Raw genomic sequence first — 22,340 nt, 5'->3', positions numbered from 1 at the left:
TATAACCATGTTTTTTGTGCAAAGCTGGGGAATGGGTAGTAAAGGCATTATCTATCCTTTTAAACAATAACAATTTTTGTGTTGACTGTCCCTTTAATGGGTTAATTTAACCATGTATCGCAAAGCTTCCGTATAAGGTATGCTGGGGTCAAATAATACCACAAATGTATTCAATGTTATGTCCCATTTATGCTGTGCTACAAAACTCAAATTGATGGAGCTTTTTAGATTGCAAAACTGAGGGAGAAACTCTGAGATCATGATAAATAATATACAATGGTTTTAGCAATCTATTTTAGCATTCTTCATTCTGAGATCTGTGGTATAGACAGCAGTGTTGTATTTTTTTTACCATACTGATAGATATCAAAGTGAACCTATTATATCAGATTAAGAAGCCTATTGTAAAAATAAAAAAAATAAAAAGGATCTTGGGCTAAAGTGAAAAATATGTAAAATGGGAATAATAATAAAAAAAACCAATTTAAACTTATTATGAACGCAGACAATAAAGGGCACCAAGTCAACATACTGTTAAAAAAAATCTTTAATAAAAACAAATTACTTAAAACATTCACGTGAACTTATATCGTACAGAGAGTCAGATCTTCCAACAGGGCACAGCCCTCTTAAGTGACAGAATTAGTTTTTCCCTCTTGAATACAGAGAGTTTACAGGAAGAAGAATCCTATCTTGCAGAAGGGAACAGCCCTGGTCTGGCCTTTTTACTGATGACTCACCTGAAGCATCATCATTCCAGTCAATGCATTGACGATCTCCTACTCATGCCATACTTACTGAGATACCTCAATACTGTTGTCCTTGGTTTCCATTCTCATTATAGCAGCCTGAATACAGGTAATCAATGTATCACATTAACTTGTCCATGCCTTTCTGTACACGTCATCTTCATTTTTTTTTTTATCTGCTCCTACCCTGCAATGTCTCCAGTGCAAAATGCATAGCATAAATATTTAACATTCTCTTTGTTAAAGAAACATTCAGCTGTATTCGCACAGTGCTTGGGCCACAAATGAATTAAATCTACCAAAGGCATCCAAGTACAAAACGTGCCTTGTTATGCCACTGCATAGCACTATTTGTTTGTAGACTATCACAAGAATGACCACAGTAAATATACCCCTGAATTTATTGACTACAGGATGTTGAAGTGACAGTGTAATGCCAAGAGGAACATATATATTCCACATTATTTGTGTATTTCCCATATATAGTGCATAACTTGCATAATACAGAACGTCCATAGTGGTTACTCATGGTTAAAGATCCTAACCCTAGTAAAAACTCTCCATGTGGAGTTACCTTCCTTCATACATTATGTGGAACATGTCCTCTGAACTACAAAAGTGTACCACAGAAATTAATTAAATTATCAGTAATCCAGAAGTGCCTTGTAAAGCACAGTAAATGTAGTGTATTCCTTATTTTACCCTTGATCCAAAACAAAAAGTGGAATGAAGGATGGGGGGACAGGACACACAAAACATTCTGGCACCCTCTGGCTAGCACCACAAAAAAAGGTAGTGAGTAAAAAAATTAAATAAAATTAAGTGGGAACAAATGAAATGTTGAGGAAAGAAATCAGACCCACTCCTGTAAGGAGCGTTTGCAATATCGTAAGGCTTTGGGTGGTCCTTTTCTGTGCATTTGAACTATGACGTATATCAATCCCAAGATGCACAGGAGGAGGAGAAGTGGCACTATTACCATGGCAACACTGACCGCACGAGTGTACTCATCAATATGGACCACAATGTCAACATCACGCCCAGTATCTGGGTCCACCCGCCCATCAGTGTCTGTTCCTCTATTTGGGTCTTTGTGGTCCTTATCATCTGGTTTTACATCAGGATTAAAGGGCGGGTGTTCTACATCTGGCCACCGGGGAGCAGTGTCTGGATCCTTCAAGATCTCTTCCTGGCAGCCCATGAAATCTCGCAGGATAGATTTGGGGTATCCAGGTTCAGTCTTCAGACGCTGATTATCAAACTTCCAGTACTTTGTGCCCTTGTAGAAGTAGGTGTATGCTGAGAAACAGGAGACAATTAATAAAACTCATGTAGCATACATAATTTAGGAGGTAACTACATATATTATGCAACACATCTGAACATATTTAATACATTTTAATTGTTTTTATTGTATATCATATGTATAACTTATGTGAATATTGGCTCTGAGCTCCAATAAGCTCTTGAGCAAGTTACCTTTCCATAATATAGTATATGGCTATAAAAAAGACAAATGACATAAAGGTAGCGTAGCTATTATTTTAGTACTGCAAAACGCTACAACCTACCATATAACTTTGTATTACATCAGGTTTTGTAGCAGGAGAGACAAAGGTTAATTTATAACAAAAAAGGAAACTAAATTATAATAATTAACTAACAGTTAAATCCGTATTGTCCAAAGAGGAATATTCAAGTGGAGACCCAGTTTTCCTGGCAGTAAGCCACGGCGACTGCTAGTCTGGAATCCCTAATATTCTCAGTATAACCAGTCCCTTTACTTGATTTCATACAGTTAAAGGGCCATAATACCCAAATGTTTAAACACTTGAAAGTGATGAAGCATAGCTGTAAAAAGCTGACTAGAAAATATCACCTGAACATCTCTATGTAAAAAAGAAAGATATTTTACCTCAAAAGTTCCTCAGTAGCCACCTCCCATTGTAAAGGATTTCTAAGCAGCATTTTAGTGTGTCTGTCCTGGGACATCTTAGGGGATGAGCCTCGTGCACTCTCAGATTATTTCCCTATTCAGCTTACTATGAAATCTCATGAGAGTTAAGTCAAAACTCATGAGATCACAGTAAAAGAGTTCATGACCTCAGCACTGCTGATGCTGATTGGCTGCTGTTCATTTCTTCATATTTTTTTTTTTTTTTTACCTGCAGCTGGGTGTAACTGAGTATAACTTTTTACACAGAACTTACTCTGCTGAGCTGAGGAAATTGTGAGGTAAAATATCTTCCTTTTTTACATAGAGATGCTCAGGTGACATTTTCCTGTCAGCTTTTTACAGTTATACTGCATCAGTTTCAAGTGACTTAGCATATGAGTTTTATGTCCCTTTAAGTCACAGGTATAGACTGCTGCTTGTTGTCCCCTCACATCAAGCAGCCATCAATAATAACCAACTATGTTTTATGCCCTTCAACAAATCGCACCTATTTATTCCTCTCTCATTCTGCTTAGAATGTAGGCTACTAGAAGCAGCGTGACCAACACAGACGCATGCCTGAGAGCAGCTGCTTCTGCCTGTACAATTGTTAACAGCATGTGTCTCGCTGATTAATGGTCTGGGCTCTAATATTATGCCATAAAAAGATGCTTGTTTGAGACAGTGCTGACACATCTAGTAGCACATGCACAGATAAAGCAATGATCCTAGCAAGTGATTGTGGTAAAGAACAAACATATGCTCACAATCTGCATTTTACTTTCCTTGGTGTTTGTGTTTTTTTGTTGACAGCAAGTTATTTTTGCACTAATGCCCCTTGTTTTCTGTGTGTTTAACCCTCAAAAAGGGGTTAAACACCAAATGAAAGTACAGTTTAAAAATGTCTGTTACTTAAGGGCTGGAATGCGTTGCACCCGGGGACTGGCAACTACATGCATATGCCGCTCACTAGCCATGAAGATCCAAAGTGTGGCTTACCAGTAGGATTTTACCTCTGTGGTGGCTAAACACATTTTATTTTTACCTTTTTGAAGAACTAGATTGAACATACACGTGGAAATCAGGGGTCAATGCTAATCAGAAATAAAACAATAGGGCCATGCATCTGAGCAAATGGTTATCACTCCTCTTTAATATTCCAATCTGAACACTAATACAGAAATCAATGTTTTCACCTGTATTATTAATATTAGTTACCGCTGGGTATAATGGTGGTGGTGTATGTGTGTGTGTGTGTGTGTGTGTGGGGGGTGTTCTATTTGCTTAGCTTTTTATGTAACACCATAAAGAGTACCTAAAAATACATACAGGGCAAAATTATACTTCCATGACTCAGACAGAGCATGCAATTTTAAGAGAATGTATTTCTATTATTACAGCTACTTTGTTCTCTTGGTATCCTTTGTTGAAAAACACATCTAGTAGGCTCAGCGGAAATGTATTTGTGACTACACATATATGCCTTTTGTCATTGGCTCACCAGATGTGTTCAGATAGCTCCCAGTAAAGCATTGCTGCTCTGGGGCTGACTTTGCAGGGGTTAAATTCATCGTAATATGCAAGCAACAGTAAAATAATAAAAAGCTCTAACACATTAGCACATGTTGTTTTTGCACTTACATGCCCCTTTAAAGGGAAAACATTTTTTATGTGATTTAAAATAAACTGCAGTGCCTTTCAGATTCAATTACAATGCTTGTCTGTACAAAAATGTTTTCTAAAACATTATTACAGGTTTTCTGATAACGTAGTGCAATTGACCAAGTAAGTATGAGAACTCGACACTTATGAAGAATAATTCATTTATGTCCCTTTAAAGGGACACTGAACCCAAATAGTTTCTTTTGTGATTCAGAGCAAGCATGCAATTTTAAGCAACTTTCCAATTTACTCCTATTATCAAATTTTCTTCATTCTCTTGGTATCTTTATTTGAAAAGCAAGAATGTAAGTTTAGATGCCGGACCATTTTTGGTGAACTACCTGAGTTGTTCTTGTTGATTGGTGGATAAATTCAACAACCATAAGCAAGTGTTGTCCAGGGTTGTGAGACAAAAAAACAGAATTTATGCTTACCTGATAAATTACTTTCTCTTGCGGTGTATCCAGTCCACGGATTCATCCTTTACTTGTTGGATATTCTCATTCCCTACAGGAAGTGGCAAAGAGAGCACACAGCAGAGCTGTCCATATAGCTCCCCCTCTAGCTCCACCCCCCAGTCATTCGACCAAAGGTTAGGAAGAAAAAGAAGAAACCATAGGGTGCAGTGGTGACTGTAGTTTAAATAAAAAAATTTTTACCTGACTTAATTGCCAGGGCGGGCCGTGGACTGGATACACCGCAAGAGAAAGTAATTTATCAGGTAAGCATAAATTCTGTTTTCTCTTGCAAGGTGTATCCAGTCCACGGATTCATCCTTTACTTGTGGGATACCAATACCAAAGCTTTAGGACACGGATGAAGGGAGGGAACAAGACAGGTACCTTAAACAGAAGACACCACTGTTTGCAAAACCTTTCTCCCAAAAATAGCCTCCGAAGAAGCAAAAGTATCGAATTTGTAAAATTTGGCAAAAGTGTGCAGAGAAGACCAAGTCGCTGCCTTACATATCTGATCAACAGAAGCCTCGTTCTTGAAGACCCATGTGGAAGCCACAGCTCTAGTAGAGTGAGCTGTAATTCGTTCAGGAGGCTGCCGTCTGGCAGTCTCATAAGCCAATCGGATGATGCTCTTCAGCCAAAAAGAAAGAAAGGTAGCAGTAGCTTTCTGTCCTCTCCTCTTACCAGAATAAACGACAAATAAAGATGAAGTCTGTCTGAAATCCTTTGTTGCATCTAAATAGAATTTTAAAGCACGGACCACATCTAAATTGTGTAACAAACGTTCCTTCTTCGAAACTGGATTCGGACACAGAGAAGGAACAACTATTTCCTGGTTAATATTCCTGTTGGAAACCACTTTTGGAAGAAAACCAGGTTTGGTACGCAAAACAACCTTATCTGCATGGAATACCAGATAGGGTGGATCACACTGCAAAGCAGACAATTCAGAAACTCTTCTAGCAGAAGAAATAGCAACCAAAAACAGAACTTTCCAAGATAGTAACTTAATATCTATGGAATGTAGAGGTTCAAACGGAACCCCTTGAAGAACTGAAAGAACTAAATTTAGACTCCAAGGAGGAGTCATGGATCTGTAAACAGGCTTGATTCTGACTAAGGCCTGTACAAAAGCTTGTACATCTGGCACAGCTGCCAGGCGTTTGTGTAACAAAACAGACAAAGCAGATATTTGTCCTTTTAGAGAACTCGCTGACAACCCTTTATCCAAACCCTCTTGGAGAAAGGAAAGAATCTTAGGAATTTTAATTTTACTCCAAGAGAATCCCTTGGATTCACACCAACAGATATATTTTTTCCATATTTTATGGTAAATTTTCCTAGTCACAGGTTTTCTGGCTTGGATCAGAGTATCTATAACTGAATCTGAAAACCCACGCTTAGATAAAATCAAGCGTTCAATTTCCAAGCAGTCAGCTGCAGAGAGACTAGATTTGGATGTTCAAATGGACCTTGCACTACAAGATCCTGTCTCAAAGGTAGCTTCCATGGTGGAGCCGATGACATATTCACCAGGTCTGCATACCAAGTCCTGCATGGCCACGCAGGAGCTATCAGAATCACCGAGGCCTTCTCCTGTTTGATCCTGGCTACGAGCCTGGGAAGGAGAGGAAACGGTGGAAACACATAAGCTAGGTTGAACGACCAAGGCGCCACTAATGCATCCACCAGTGTCGCCTTGGGATCCCTGGATCTGGACCCGTAGCGAGGAACCTTGAAGTTCTGACGAGACGCCATCAGATCCATGTCTGGAATGCCCCATAATTGAGTTAACTGGGCAAAGACCTCCGGGTGGAGTTCCCACTCCCCCGGATGGAAAGTCTGACGACTCAAATAATCCGCCTCCCAGTTGTCTACTCCTGGGATGTGAATTGCAGATAGATGGCAGGAGTGATCCTCCGCCCATTTGATGATCTTGGATACCTCTCTCATCGCCAAGGAACTCTTTGTTCCTCCCTGATGATTGATGTAAGCTACAGTCGTCATGTTGTCCGACTGAAATCTTATGAATCCGGCCTTCGCTAGTTGAGGCCAAGCCCGGAGCGCATTGAATATCGCTCTCAGTTCCAGAATGTTTATCGGGAGAAGAGACTCTTCCCGAGACTATAGACCCTGAGCTTTCAGGGAGTTCCAGACCGCGCCCCAGCCTAATAGACTGGCGTCGGTCGTGACAATGACCCACTCTGGTCTGCAGAAACTCATTCCCTGAGACAAGTGATCCTGAGTCAACCACCAACGGAGTGAGTCTCTGGTAAACTGGTCTACTTGAATCTGGGGAGACAAGTCTGCATAATCCCCATTCCACTGTTTGAGCATGCACAGTTGCAGTGGTCTTAGATGAATTCGAGTAAAAGGAACCACGTCCATTGCTGCAACCATTAGACCTATTACTTCCATGCACTGAGCTATGGAAGGCTGAGGAATAGATTGAAGAACTTGACAAGCATTTAGAAGCTTTAATTTTCTGACCTCTGTCAGAAAAATCTTCATTTCTACAGAATCTATTATTGTTCCCAGAAAAGGAACTCTTGTAGACGGGGACAGGGAACTCTTTTCCATGTTCACCTTCTTAGAATCGTTTTTGTGGCCACAGGACCCTCTCACATGAAGCTGCATGCACTGCTTCCAGAAGTAACTGCGCAATTAAGGCGCGAAAATGAGGCTTCCTCCCTCTGCATACCAGAGTGAAGGGGCCTTCCTGACTAGATTAGGTGTCTAACACACTGGCAGGCGTAATAAAACGTTCCCAAAAGTGTTTCCAAGTCTCAAAACACTCCAAAAATCATATAAATATTATATAAATCAATCGATTTAGCCCACAAAAGTGTCAACCAGTATATAGCCCATTTATAAGCCTTCATTCTGTTATGAGTCTAAGAAAATGGCTTACCGATCCCAAAAGGGAAATGACAGTCTTCTAGCATTACTATGTCTTGTTAGAAAAGAGACTAGTCATACCTGGAGCAGAAAAGTCTGCAAACTGTTCCCCCCAACTGAAGTTCTCTGGGCTCAACAGCAATGGATTTTAGTTACTGTTGCTAAAATCATACTCCTCTTTTAACAGAACTCTTCATCACTTTCTGTTGTAGAGTAAATAGTACAAAACGGCACTATTTTAAAATAACAAACTCTTGATAGAAGAAATAAAACTACAACTAACAACTACAACTAACACCACATATTCTTTACCATCCCCGTGGAGATGCTACTTGTTCAGAGCGGCAAAGAGAATGACTGGGGGGCGGAGCCAGAGGGGGGCTATATGGGCAGCTTTTGCTGTGCTCTCTTTGCCATTTCCTGTTGGGGAAGAGATTATTCCCACAAGTAAGGATGAAGCCGTGGACCGGACACACCAATGTAGGAGAAACCAGGTTTAGTACGCAACTACCTTATCTGCATGGAACACCAGGTAAGGTGAATCACACTGTAAAGCAGATAATTCTGAGACTCTTCGATAGTCAGAATCTCAAGGAAGCCCAGTCTGGGTGCCCAAACCCCTCCCTGTAATAAGAACAGCGCTTCCGCTCAACCCAGACACGGAACAGACACTGTAACATCCTGAGTATAGGCTGCACCCCTGATTTAAATACATACATTAGGGGGAAAAAATGCGGCCTATACTCGGAACAATACGGTATTTGTAAAAAATAGGCTGCAATGTAACGTTTCATGAATGAAAGTGCCCCTGTTTTTAATAGTATTTTTAAAAACCGGGCACTCATTCATGAAAGTTTACATTTACTTTATTACAGAGGCTTGTTGCATTTGTAGGTCTTTTTTTTACAGAAACACAAAATGGAGTCTAATTTATAGAAATGATTCACTAAGATAAAGGACATTTGATTCAAATTAAGTTGATTTAAAGGGATAGGAAAGTAAAAATTAAACTTGCATGATTCAGATAGAGCATGCCCTTTTAAGATACTTTTAAATTCACTTCTATTTTCAAATATGCTTCGTTCTCTTGGTATCCCTTGTTGGAAAAGAATATGCACATATCCTACACTAGTGGCAGCTAGCTGCTGATTGGTGTCTGCACACATTTGTCTCTTGTGATTGGCTAACTAGATGTGTTGAACTAGCTGCCAGTAGTGTAATGCTGTTCCTTCAGCAAAGGATAACAAGAAAATGAAGCAAATCTGATAATAGACGTAAACTGGAAAGTTGTTTAAAACTGTATGTTCTATTCAAATCAAGAAAGAAAATGTTGTGGTTTCCTGTCCCTTTAAATAACGACCAATGTTGATAAGGTATTAAAGTCCACAAGATGAATAATATCCAGGAAAGCTTTTCAGAGTATAAAGCTATTAATGGATGAGCATTAATGAACGGCATTTGGGAAGTAGACAGGAATAGAGATTAGGGTGATATTTCGTTAAGAGATGCAAAACAGCCACACAGGGAATTTTCTCAGAAAGGAAATTTAGACGGAAGCTGGGTAATATTTACATTTGTATTTAGAAATGTGGCTTGTACACAGAATTAACTCCAAACCACAATCACTACACATTAACTTTAGCAGCTACAGCCAAGAATGAAGCTGGAGAAAATAATGCCCGATTGTGTGCCTTGGCTTCATACAACACATGCTTAAAGGGACACTAAGGTCAGAACTAAACTCTCATAATTCAGAGAGCGCAAGCATGTTTATGAGGCTTTCCAATTTACTTCCATTCTCAAATTGTGCATATTCTTTTTATATACACACTCTCTGAGGCACCAGCTCCTACTGAGCACATGCAAGAGTTCACAGTATATATGTATGTGATTGGCTGATGGCTGTCACATGATACAGGGGGTCAGCATATTGAAACAAATTATGAAATTTGTCAGAAAAAATATAAAATTATGCTTACCTGATAATTTCATTTACTTCTTGGCAGTGAGAGTCCATGAGAACATTCATAACCTATGGGAAATACTATTCCTGCCCACAGGAGGAGACAAAGACACCCCAAACAAGGCTATAAAATATCCCTCCCCCTTCGCCTACCCTCCAGTAGTTCAGCCGAGGATAAGGAAAAGTGAAGAGATACAAGGGGTACAGATGAACATAAAACGACTGACACCACTACACATATAACTATTTTGGCGGGGTCGTGGACTCTCACTGCCAAGAAGGAAATTAAATTATCAGGAAAGCATAATTTATATTTTCCTTTTATTGGTAGTGAGAGTCCACAAGAACATTCATAACCTATGGGAAATCATTACCCAAGCTGTGAAGTTCACGAATGTTCAGGAGGGAAAAAGTAGGGAAGGCAGTCCTAAGTACTAGGCACCACCGCTTGTAGAACCCTTCTACCAAAGGATGCCTCTGCTGAAGCAAAAACATCAAATTTGTAGAACTTTGTGAACTGAAGCTTCATTCTTGAAGGCCCAAGTAGTAGACACATGAGTAGAATGTGCCATTATCCTTGGGGGCTCCTGACCCACCTCGTTGTAGGCCATACTGATTAGACTTCTCAGCCAAAAGGAAACAGCTGAGGCCTTTGCCCCTTGCACTTTCCAGTATACAGGATGAATAAGGAAGAAGATTAAATAAACTCCTTAGTAGCGTGAAAGTAGAACTTCAACGCTCTGACCACATCCAAATTGTATAACAGTCTCTCCTTGGAGGAAGACAGATTAGGACAAAATAAAGGAACCACAATCTCCTGGTTGATGTTATGAGTATTCACCACTTTAGGTAGAAAGCATGGTTGAGTCCTCAACACAGCCTTACCCTGATGGATTACCAGATACAGAGGTTCACACATCAAAGCTCTTATGCTCTGGGAGCAGAGGAAACAGCCAATAAAAAAAACACTTCTAAGTGAGCAACTTGGTATCAACAGAATGTAGAGGCTCGAAATGAGCTCTCTGAAGAACCTTAAGAACTAAATTTAGGCTTCACGGAGGAGCAACCGGTTTGAAAACAGGTCTTATTCGGGCTAGAGCCTGAACAAAAACTCTTGAACATCTGGCAAACTAGCCAACTTCTTGTGAAAAAACCCCAAAAGGGCAGAAATCTGACCCTTGATAGAACTGGCTGAAAAGTCTTTCTAGAGACCTTTCTGATGAAACTGAAGGATACGCAGAGTCTTCACTCTACGCCAAGAAAAACCTTGCTGGCCACACCAGTGTAGGTAAGTTCTCCAGACCTTGAAGTAGATTTGTCTGGTGATAGGTTTGCGAGCCTAAATAAGAGTATCAATCACTTTGTCAGAGAAGTCTCTCTGAGCTAAAATCAACCGTTCAATCTGCAGGCAGTCAGCCTAAGAGTACCCAGATTTTGGTAAAGAAAAGGTCCCTGAGTCATAAGATCATGATGAAGAGGTAACCTCCAAGGAGAAGCAGACGATAAGCTCCCTAGGTCTGCGTACCAGGTCCTGTGTGGCCACGCAGGTGCTATCAGAATCATTGATATTCTCTCCTGCTTTATCCAGGCAACCACCCGAGGCAGAAGGAAAATCGGTGGGAACAGATAAACCAAGTTGAAGCTCTACAGAACCGCTAGAGCATCTGCTAACTCTGCCTGAGGATCCCTGGACCTTCATTCAAACCTCGCTAGCTTGGCATTGAAGTGGAAAGCCATCAGATCTATGTCTGGAGTACCCCATCTGTGAGTTACTTCCAGAAAAACCTCCCAATTTAGAGACCACTCCCCTGAGTGAAGGGTCTGCTTCAGAAAATCTGCTTCCCAATTCTCTACACCTGGAATGTGAATAGCTGAGACTTGACATTGATTTATCTGCGCCCACAGCAGGATTCGGGACACCTCCTGCATCGCCAGAGAGCTCAGTGTGCCTCCCTGATGTAAGCCACGGTTGTGATGCTGTCCGTCTGAAATCGAATATACCAGGTGGAACCTAATTGAGGCCACGCTAGTAGCATGATGTAAATAGCCCTCAATTTGAGAATGTTAATCAGGAGACACCCCCCCCCCCCCTCTGGACACCAGGTTCCTTGGGCTCTCAGAGAACCCCACACTGCACCCCAGCGGGACAGACTCTCGTTTGTGGTGATTATTACCCAGGAGGGGTAATGGAAGCTTGTCGCTAAAAGAACTGGAGCTGGTAATTGCCACCTTGCAAGACTTCCTCTCGTCTGGATGTCCAGATAGATCATCTCAGACAGGTCTGAATGATCTCCACTCCACTGTCTGAGCATACACAACTGTGGTGGTCTCAGATGAAAGCAAGCAAAATGGTAGAGCATCAGATGCTGCAACCATGAGAGATTTACCACTTCCATGCATTGTGCTACCCAAGGATGGACGTTGGACTGAAGTAGGCAACATGCCTTCTGAAGCTTTTCCCTGCACTGCTGTGAGGTAGATGTGCATACTGTCAGATTAGAAAGTTTACTCTCATAGCCGGGACGAAAGAACTCTATTCTAGGTTGACCTTCCAACCATGTGCCTCTGCGTGTGAGCCACTGGAAAGGATGGAGCTTGAACAAGAATGTTGTCCATGTAAGGGGCCACTGCAATCCCCTGCAGATGAACCACAGTCAGTAAAGTTCCCAGTACTTTGGTGAACACTTGTGGTGCTGTAGCCAGCCGGAATAGAAGAGCAGCAAACTGGTAGCGCTTGTCCAAGAAGGCGAATCGGAGGAAACTGTAGTGAACTCTGTGGATTGGAATGTGAAGGTATGCGTCCTTTAGGTCTATGGTAAACATGAACTGACCCTCTTGTACTAGGGAGAGGATGGACCTTATTGTTTCCATCTTGAAAGTGGTAACCCTTACGAATTTGATGAGTCCCTTCAAGTCCAAAATAGGACGAAACGTGCTCTCCTTCTTGGGAACCACAAAGAAGTTGGAGTAGAACCCTTTTCCTCTTTCTGCTCAGGAAACTGGAACTACTACCCCAATGGCGAGGAGGTCGTCCACGCAGCCAAGCAACACTGATCCTTTTACAGGGTTTCCTGAAACCCTTGATAGTAACAAGCAGTCCCTCGGAGGATGAGACTGAAAGATGTATCCCTGGCAAATGATGTCCAGAACCCAAGGGTCCTAAACGGATTGAAACCATTCCCTCTGAAACAGAGAAAGTTTTCCCCCCACACAACCTGGTCCCAGGTTTGAGGTGAACCCGTCATGCTGACTTGTTATCCTGGGAAGAAATAAGGGGTCGTCCTCAAAAGGCTGCCCAAAACTATTATACAACAGAAGAGGTCTGAAAAATTACAAAACTTCAATATTTCTGATCCCTTAAATATAAACCCTCACTCCCTGAGGGTATACAGATGATTGTGAAACAAACTGGGGTTAGGGATAGCACTGATAAGCTATTGAAGGACCCACTGGGGGAACCACTATGGAATATGTAGCGTATATATCAAATGGGGTTAAAAGTGAAAATATTTCTTCTTAGCTTAAAAGTGAGCTGCAGCTATAGTAGTAAATGTCTAGTAATCTTAATAGCACCAATATTAATAAATACACAATACAGTAAAAACTATTATATATGATTTATTGCTGAGTATTGAATATATTATTCTTGGCTACAAAATGGGCTGCAGCTATGGTTATAAATTTCTGGTTATCTAAATAGCACCAATATCAATAAATACACAAATACGGTAAAAGCTAAAATATATAATTTATTATTGACTATTCAATATATAATAAAAAATATATGTAATAATAAAATACAAATAAGATAAGGATCCTATAAAAAAGTAGTAAATACTAAAAGATGCCTGAAACTATTAGTCTTGGCCTCTGCCTCCGCACTGGAGCTACATCGGAGAACAATGCTTAACCTTTCTCTTCCTCTTCCCTGATACCTGTCTAGCGTTCAGGGCAGCAGACACAGCCACTTCTAAATGGGCTGTAGCTCTAGTAACATAGAGTTGTCCATTGCGATAGAGACAATATATTTGTGAAAACACAGCAGGGTATTTAGTTCCCAAGCACCAGATAGCTGTCCAATTGTAAGCCCTGTTTAGGGAGTCTTACCAATTCTGGTCCGGCAGAGCCATAAGTCTGTAATTTAGTGTGAAACACACCGCTTTATCAGACAGGGGATTTATGTTAAACTGGAAAGAGGCATGGAAAACCCAGCGTTGACCAGCATAATATATGCCAATACTCCATTGAGATTTGTATGGATATATGATACCCGGCTCACAGAGCCAATCCATGTTAACCTTTGAAGGAAGAATGTGGCGAAACAACTAATAATGGAAAGTGCAAGATACTGGACCAATTTTTTAATACAGATTTACCTGGGGAATGATAAAATATTTTTTTTTGCCTTTCATATCCCTTTAAGAATATAGGAAATACATACTCAAAAGGCCTTGTAAGGCTTATATCGCTGTACTGCATTTATTTTGTATTATAGACTAGTGCTGACATAAACTATGCATAAATAAACTAGTTACTTCAATACTTCTTTAGGAAACTGCTTTTATACGTGATCTTGTGAAGCTAAGTTTATACTCACATGTGTCTGAGCTCAGAAAGGCACCTTTCGGGGTGTCAGGGATCCCAGCCCAGACTGTAATGGGTTTGGGGTAACTGGCATCAGCAGAACGAGATTCTTCATTGAAACGCCAGTACCTGTGGAAGAGATAAATAGATTTTTTAGAATGCATTAAGGTCTAGATCATGAGTGGGAACATTTAGAGCTAGATTATGAGTGGAGCGGTAGTTTGCGCTCCCGCTTTAACTCCGCATATTACAAGTTGAAAGTAAAACATTTTCACTTGCGCACTATCCCAATGTGCGTTAAATTCAATTGTGTCTGAGCGAACGTGTTTACTTTAATCTTGTAATACACAGCTACTTCCGACACGCACAAACCCCCGTGATAAATCCCTTTTTGCTTGCGTGCAAGTTAGTTCGCCACTTGTAATCGAGCCCTTAGTTGGAATAGCTGTTACCAATCTATTTTCATTCCCTTTGCAACACTCCATGTGAGCTAAGAAAATACAGTTTGGTATATTTGTACTATGCAATTCCAGCATACGATGCGCACTAGAAAGGCTGCTGTAATCAAAGGGACAGTCTAGTCCAAAAAAAAGTTGCATAATTCAGATGGGGAATGTAATTTTAACCCCTTAACGACCAAGGACGTGTCAGGCACGTCCTCCATTGGGTGTCAGTTAATGACCAAGGACGTGCCTGACACGTACTCTGCAGTTTCAAGAGGTGGAAGCGAAGGTGATCATTTCCAGACGCTTTCAAGGTATTGCAGTAATGCCTCGATATTGAGGAATCACTGCAATACCTTTTTTTTAGCCACTGATGCAGAGAGAGCCACTCTGTGGGAGGGATCAGGGAGGTTGGGGGCTAAGGGGGAATCCCTCACTGCAAAATAAATATATAAAAAAAAAAAATCCTTTTATTTTAGTACTGGCAGACTTTCTGCCAGTCATTACGATGGTGGTGACAATTGTGAGGTGGGGGAGGGAAGAGAGCTGTTTGAGGTGGGTCAGGGAGGGATCGGGGGTGGGATGTGTCAGGTGGGAGGCTGATCTCTACACTAAAGCTAAAATTAACCCTACAAGCTACCAAATTATCCGCTTAACTGCTGGGCATATTACAAGTGTGGTGCGCAGCAGGATTTAGCAGCCTTCTAATTACAAAAAAGCAACGCCAAAGCCATATAAGTCTGCTATTTCTGAACAAAGGGGATCCCAGAGAAGCATTTACAACCATTTGTGCCATGATTGCACTAACTGTTTGTAAATAATTTCAGTGAGAAACCTAAACTTGTGAAAAAGTGAACAATTGTTTTTATTTGATCGCATTTGGCGGTGAAATGGTGGCATGAAATATACTAAAATGGGCCTAGATCAATACTTTGGGTTGTCTACTCACTACATTTAAGCTAAAATTAACCCTACAAGTTACCTAATTAACCCCTTCATTGCTGGGCATAATACAAGTGTTGTGCGCAGCGGCATTTAGCGGCCTTCTAATTACAAAAAAACAATGCCAAAGCCAAAACAATGCCAAAGCCATATATGTCTGCTATTTCTGAACAAAGGGGATCCCAAAGAAGCATTTACAACCATTTGTGCAATAATTGCACAAGCTGTTTGTAAATAATTTCAATGAGAAACGTAAAGTTTGTGAAAAAGTGAACGATTTTTTTTATTTGATCACATTTGTCGGTGAAATGGTGGCATGAAATATACCAAAATGGGCCTAGATCAATACTTTGGGTTGTCTACTAAAAAAAACATAATTTATGTAAGAACTTACCTGATAAATTCATTTCTTTCATATTAGCAAGAGTCCATGAGCTAGTGACGTATGGGATATACATTCCTACCAGGAGGGGCAAAGTTTCCCAAACCTCAAAATGCCTATAAATACACCCCTCACCACACCCACAAATCAGTTTAACGAAGAGCCAAGAAGTGGGGTGATAAGAAAAAAGTGCGAAGCATAAATATAAGGAATTGGAATAATTGTGCTTTATACAAAAAAAATCATAACCACCACAAAAAAGGGTGGGCCTCATGGACTCTTGCTAATATGAAAGAAATTAATTTATCAGGTAAGTTCTTACATAAATTATGTTTTCTTTCATGTAATTAGCAAGAGTCCATGAGCTAGTGACGTATGGGATAATGACTACCCAAGATGTGGATCTTCCACGCAAGAGACACTAGAGAGGGAGGGATAAAATAAAGACAGCCAATTCCGCTGAAAAAAATCCACACCCAAAAATAAAGTTTAAATCTTATAAAGAAAAAAAACTGAAAATATAAGCAGAAGATTCAAACTGAAACAGCTGCCTGAAGTACTTTTCTACCAAAAACAGCTTCAGAAGAAGAAAACACATCAAAATGGTAGAATTTAGTAAAAGTATGCAAAGAAGACCAAGTTGCTGCTTTGCAAATCTGATCAACCGAAGCTTCATTCCTAAACGCCCAGGAAGTAGAAACTGACCTAGTAGAATGAGCTGTAATCCTTTGAGGCGGAGTTTTACCCGACTCGACATAAGCATGATGAATTAAAGATTTCAATCAAGATGCCAAAGAAATGGCAGAGGCCTTCTGACCTTTCCTAGAACCGGAAAAGATAACAAATAGACTAGAAGTCTTTCTGAAATTCTTAGTAGCTTCAGCATAATATTTCAAAGCTCTAACTACATCCAAAGAATGCAATGATTTCTCCTTAGAATTCTTAGGGTTAGGACATAATGAAGGAACCACAATTTCTCTACTAATGTTGTTAGAATTCACAACCTTAGGTAAAAATTTAAAAGAAGTTCGCAACACCGCCTTATCCTGGTGAAAAATCAGAAAAGGAGACTCACAAGAAAGAGCAGATAATTCAGAAACTCTTCTGGCAGAAGAGATGGCCAAAAGGAACAAAACTTTCCAAGAAAGTAATTTAATGTCCAATGAATGCATAGGTTCAAACGGAGGAGCTTGAAGAGCCCCCAGAACCAAATTCAAACTCCAAGGAGGAGAAATTGACTTAATGACAGGTTTTATACGAACCAAAGCTTGTACAAAACAATGAATATCAGGAAGATTAGCAATCTTTCTGTGAAAAAGAACAGAAAGAGCAGAGATTTGTCCTTTCAAGGAACTTGCAGACAAACCTTTATCCAAACCATCCTGAAGAAACTGTAAAATTCTCGGAATTCTAAAAGAATGCCAGGAAAAATGATGAGAAAGACACCAAGAAATATAAGTCTTCCAGACTCTATAATATATCTCCCTAGATACGGATTTACGAGCCTGTAACATAGTATTAATCACAGAGTCAGAGAAACCTCTTTGACTAAGAATCAAGCGTTCAATCTCCACACCTTTAAATTTAAGGATTTGAGATCCTGATGGAAAAAAGGACCTTGCGACAGAAGGTCTGGTCTTAACGGAAGAGTCCACGGTTGGCAAGAGGCCATCCGGACAAGATCCGCATACCAAAACCTGTGAGGCCATGCTGGAGCTACCAGCAGAACAAACGAGCATTCCTTCAGAATCTTGGAGATTACTCTTGGAAGAAGAACTAGAGGCGGAAAGATATAGGCAGGATGATACTTCCAAGGAAGTGACAATGCATCCACTGCTTCCGCTTGAGGATCCCTGGATCTGGACAGATACCTGGGAAGTTTCTTGTTTAGATGAGAGGCCATCAAATCTATTTCTGGAAATCCCCACATTTGAACAATCTGAAGAAATACCTCTGGGTGAAGAGACCATTCGCCCGGATGTAACGTTTGGCGACTGAGATAATCCGCTTCCCAATTGTCTATACCTGGGATATGAACCGCAGAAACTAGACAGGAGCTGGATTCCGCCCATACCAGAATTCGAGATACTTCTTTCATAGCCAGAGGACTGTGAGTCCCTCCTTGATGATTAATGTATGCCACAGTTGTGACATTGTCTGTCTGAAAACAAATGAACGATTCTCTCTTTAGAAGAGGCCATGACTGAAGAGCTCTGAAAAATATTGATCGGTAATCTCACCTCCTGAGATTCCCAAACCCCTTGTGCTGTCAGAGACCCCCACACAGCTCCCCAACCTGTAAGACTTGCATCTGTTGAAATTACAGTCCAGGTCAGAAGAACAAAAGAAGCCCCCTGAACTAAACGATGGTGATCTGTCCACCACGTCAGAGAACGTCGTACAATCGGCTTTAAAGATATTAATTGAGATATCTTTGTGTAATCCCTGCACCACTGGTTCAGCATACAGAGCTGAAGAGGTCGCATGTGAAAACGAGCAAAGGGGATCGCGTCCGATGCAGCAGTCATAAGACCTAGAATTTCCATGCATAAGGCTACCGAAGGGAATGATTGTGACTGAAGGTTTCGACAAGCTGATATCAATTTTAGACGTCTCTTGTCTGTCAAAGACAGAGTCATGGACACTGAATCTATCTGGAAACCTAAAAAGGTTACCCTTGTCTGAGGAATCAATGAACTTTTTGGTAAATTGATCCTCCAACCATGATCTTGAAGAAACAACACAAGTCGATAAGTATGAGATTCTGCTAAATGTGAAGACTGAGCAAGTACCAAGATATCGTCCAAATAAGGAAATACCACAATACCCTGTTCTCTGATTACAGACAGAAGGGCACCGAGAACCTTTGTAAAAATTCTTGGAGCTGTTGCTAGGCCAAACGGTAGAGCCACAAACTGTTAATGCTTGTCTAGGAAAGAGAATCTCAGAAACTGATAGTGATCTGGATGAATCGGAATATGCAGATATGCATCCTGTAAATCTATTGTAGACATATAATGCCCTTGCTGAACAAAAGGCAGGATAGTCCTTACAGTTACCATTTTGAATGTTGGTATCCTTACATAACGATTCAATATTTTTAGATCCAGAACTGGTCTGAAGGAATTCTCCTTCTTTGGTACAATGAAGAGATTTGAATAAAACCCCAGCCCCTGTTCCAGAACTGGAACTGGCATAATTACTCCAGCCAACTCTAGATCTGAAACACAATTCAGAAATGCTTGAGCCTTCGCTGGGTTTACTGGGACACGGGAAAGAAAAAAACATAATTTATGTAAGAACTTACCTGATAAATTCATTTCTTTCATATTAGCAAGAGTCCATGAGCTAGTGACGTATGGGATATACATTCCTACCAGGAGGGGCAAAGTTTCCCAAACCTTAAAATGCCTATAAATACACCCCTCACCACACCCACAAATCAGTTTAACGAATAGCCAAGAAGTGGGGTTATAAGAAAAAAGTGCGAAAGCATAAAAAATAAGGAATTGGAATAATTGTGCTTTATACAAAAAAATCATAACCACCACAAAAAAAGGGTGGGCCTCATGGACTCTTGCTAATATGAAAGAAATGAATTTATCAGGTAAGTTCTTACATAAATTATGTTTTCTTTCATGTAATTAGCAAGAGTCCATGAGCTAGTGACGTATGGGATAATGACTACCCAAGATGTGGATCTTTCCACGCAAGAGTCACTAGAGAGGGAGGGATAAAATAAAGACAGCCAATTCCTGCTGAAAATAATCCACACCCAAAATAAAGTTTAATGAAAACATAAGCAGAAGATTCAAACTGAAACCGCTGCCTGAAGTACTTTTCTACCAAAAACTGCTTCAGAAGAAGAAAACACATCAAAATGGTAGAATTTAGTAAAAGTATGCAAAGAGGACCAAGTTGCTGCTTTGCAAATCTGATCAACCGAAGCTTCGTTCCTAAACGCCCAGGAAGTAGAAACTGACCTAGTAGAATGAGCTGTAATCCTTTGAGGCGGAGTTTTACCCGACTCGACATAGGCATGATGAAATAAAGATTTCAACCAAGATGCCAAAGAAATGACAGAAGCTTTCTGGCCTTTTCTAGAACCGGAAAAGATGACAAATAGACTAGAAGTCTTTCTGAAAGACTTAGTAGCTTCAACATAATATTACAAAGCTCTAACAGCATCCAAAGAATGCAATGATTTCTCCTTAGAATTCATAGGATTAGGACATAATGAAGGAACCACAATTTCTCTACTAATGTTGTTAGAATTCACAACCTTAGGTAAAAAATTCAAAAGAAGTTCGCAGCACCGCCTTATCCTGATGAAAAATCAGAAAAGGAGACTCACAAGAAAGAGCAGATAATTCAGAGACTCTTCTGGCAGAAGAGATGGCCAAAAGAAAAAAAACTTTCCAAGAAAGTAATATAATGACCAAAGAATGCATGGGTTCAAAAGGAGGAGCTTGAAGAGCCCCCAGAACCAAATTCAAACTCCAAGGAGGAGAAATTGACTTAATGACAGGTTTTATACGAACCAAAGCTTGTACAAAACAATGAATATCAGGAAGATTAGCAATCTTTCTGTGAAAAAGAACAGAAAGAGCAGAGATTTGTCCTTTCAAGGAACTTGCGGACAAACCTTTATCTAAACCATCCTGAAGAAACTGTAAAATTCTCGGTATTCTAAAAGAATGCCAAGAAAAATGATGAGAAAGACACCAAGAAATATAAGTCTTCCAGACTCTATAATATATCTCTCTAGATACAGATTTACGAGCCTGTCACATAGTATTAATCACAGAGTCAGAGAAACCTCTTTGACCAAGAATCAAGCGTTCAAACTCCATACCTTAAAATTTAAGGATTTGAGATCCTGATGGAAGAAAGGACCTTGCGACAGAAGGTCTGGTCCTAACGGAAGAGTCCACAGCTGGCAAGAGGCCATCCGGACAAGATCCGCATACCAAAACCTGTGAGGCCATGCTGGAGCTACCAGCAGAACAAACGAGCATTCCTTCAGAATCTTGGAGAATACTCTTGGAAGAAGAACTAGAGGCGGAAAGATAAAGGCAGGATGATACTTCCAAGGAAGTGATAATGCATCCACTGCCTCCGCCTGAGGATCCCGGGATCTGGACAGATACCTGGGAAGTTTCTTGTTTAGATGAGAAGCCATCAGATCTATTTCTGGGAGTTCCCACATTTGAACAATCTGAAGAAATACCTCTGGGTGAAGAGACCATTCGCCCAGATGCAACGTTTGGCGACTGAGATAATCCGCTTCCCAATTGTCTATACCTGGGATATGAACCGCAGAGATTAGACAGGAGCTGGATTCCGCCCAAACCAAAATTCGAGATACTTATTTCATAGCCAGAGGACTGTGAGTCCCTCCTTGATGATTGATGTATGCCACAGTTGTGACATTGTCTATCTGAAAACAAATGAACAACTCTCTCTTCAGAAGAGGCCAAGACTGAAGAGCTCTGAAAATTCCAAAATATTGATCGGTAATCTCACCTCCTGAGATTCCCAAACCCCTTGTGCCGTCAGAGACCCCCACACAGCTCCCCAACCTGTAAGACTTGCATCTGTTGAGATTATAGTCCAGGTCGGAAGAACAAAGAAGCCCCCTGAACTAAACGATGGTGATCTGTCCACCACGTCAGAGAGTGTCGTATAATCGGTTTAAAGATATTAATTGAGATATCTTTGTGTAATCCCTGCACCATTGGTTCAGCATACTGAGCTGAAGAGGTCGCATGTGAAAACGAGCAAAGGAGATCGCGTCCGATGCAGCAGTCATAAGACCTAAAATTTCCATGCATAAGGCTACCAAAGAGAATGATTGTGACTGAAGGTTTTGACAAGCTGATATCAATGTTAGACTTCTCTTGTCTGACAAAGACAGAGTCATAGACACTGAATCTATCTGGAAACCTAAAAAGGTTACCCTTGTCTGAGGAATCAATGAACTTTTTGGTAAATTGATCCTCCAACCATGATCTTGAAGAAACAACACAAGTCGATTCGTATGAGATTCTGCGAAATGTGAAGACTGAGCAAGTACCAAGATATCGTCCAAAATAAGGAAATACCAATACACTGTTCTCTGATTACAGACAGAAGGGCACCGAGAACCTTTGAAAAAATTCTTGGAGCTGATGCTAGGCCAAACGGTAGAGCCACAAAACTGGTAATGCTTGTCTAAAAAGAGAATCTCAGAAACTAAAAGTGATCTGGATGAATCGGAATATGCAGATATGCATCCTGTAAATCTATTGTAGACATATAATGCCCTTGCTAAACAAAAGGCA

At 40.5% G+C, this 22,340-nt stretch overlaps 1 protein-coding gene across 3 annotated transcripts in view; it reads right to left on the bottom strand.

Moving 5' to 3' along the window:
- Window positions 1-529: 529 nt before the first annotated feature.
- MMP15 (matrix metallopeptidase 15) overlaps window positions 530-22,340 on the bottom strand; it is a 153,954-nt gene continuing 132,143 nt past the window's right edge. For all 3 annotated transcript variants that reach the window (XM_053702446.1, XM_053702456.1, XM_053702436.1), the window contains exons 9-10: window positions 14,264-14,379; window positions 530-2,048 (exon numbers count right to left, since the gene is read on the bottom strand). In XM_053702446.1, coding sequence (XP_053558421.1) covers window positions 1,603-2,048; window positions 14,264-14,379 — 562 coding nt within the window. In that variant the 3' untranslated portion in view covers window positions 530-1,602. The remainder of the gene's footprint in view (window positions 2,049-14,263; window positions 14,380-22,340) is intronic.

Source organism: Bombina bombina, chromosome 1, assembly GCF_027579735.1.
Source record: "Bombina bombina isolate aBomBom1 chromosome 1, aBomBom1.pri, whole genome shotgun sequence".
NCBI classification, from domain to species: Eukaryota; Metazoa; Chordata; class Amphibia; order Anura; family Bombinatoridae; genus Bombina; species Bombina bombina.
The sequence above is the reverse complement of the archived record's forward strand: the minus strand, read 5'-3'. Positions and strand labels throughout refer to the sequence as shown.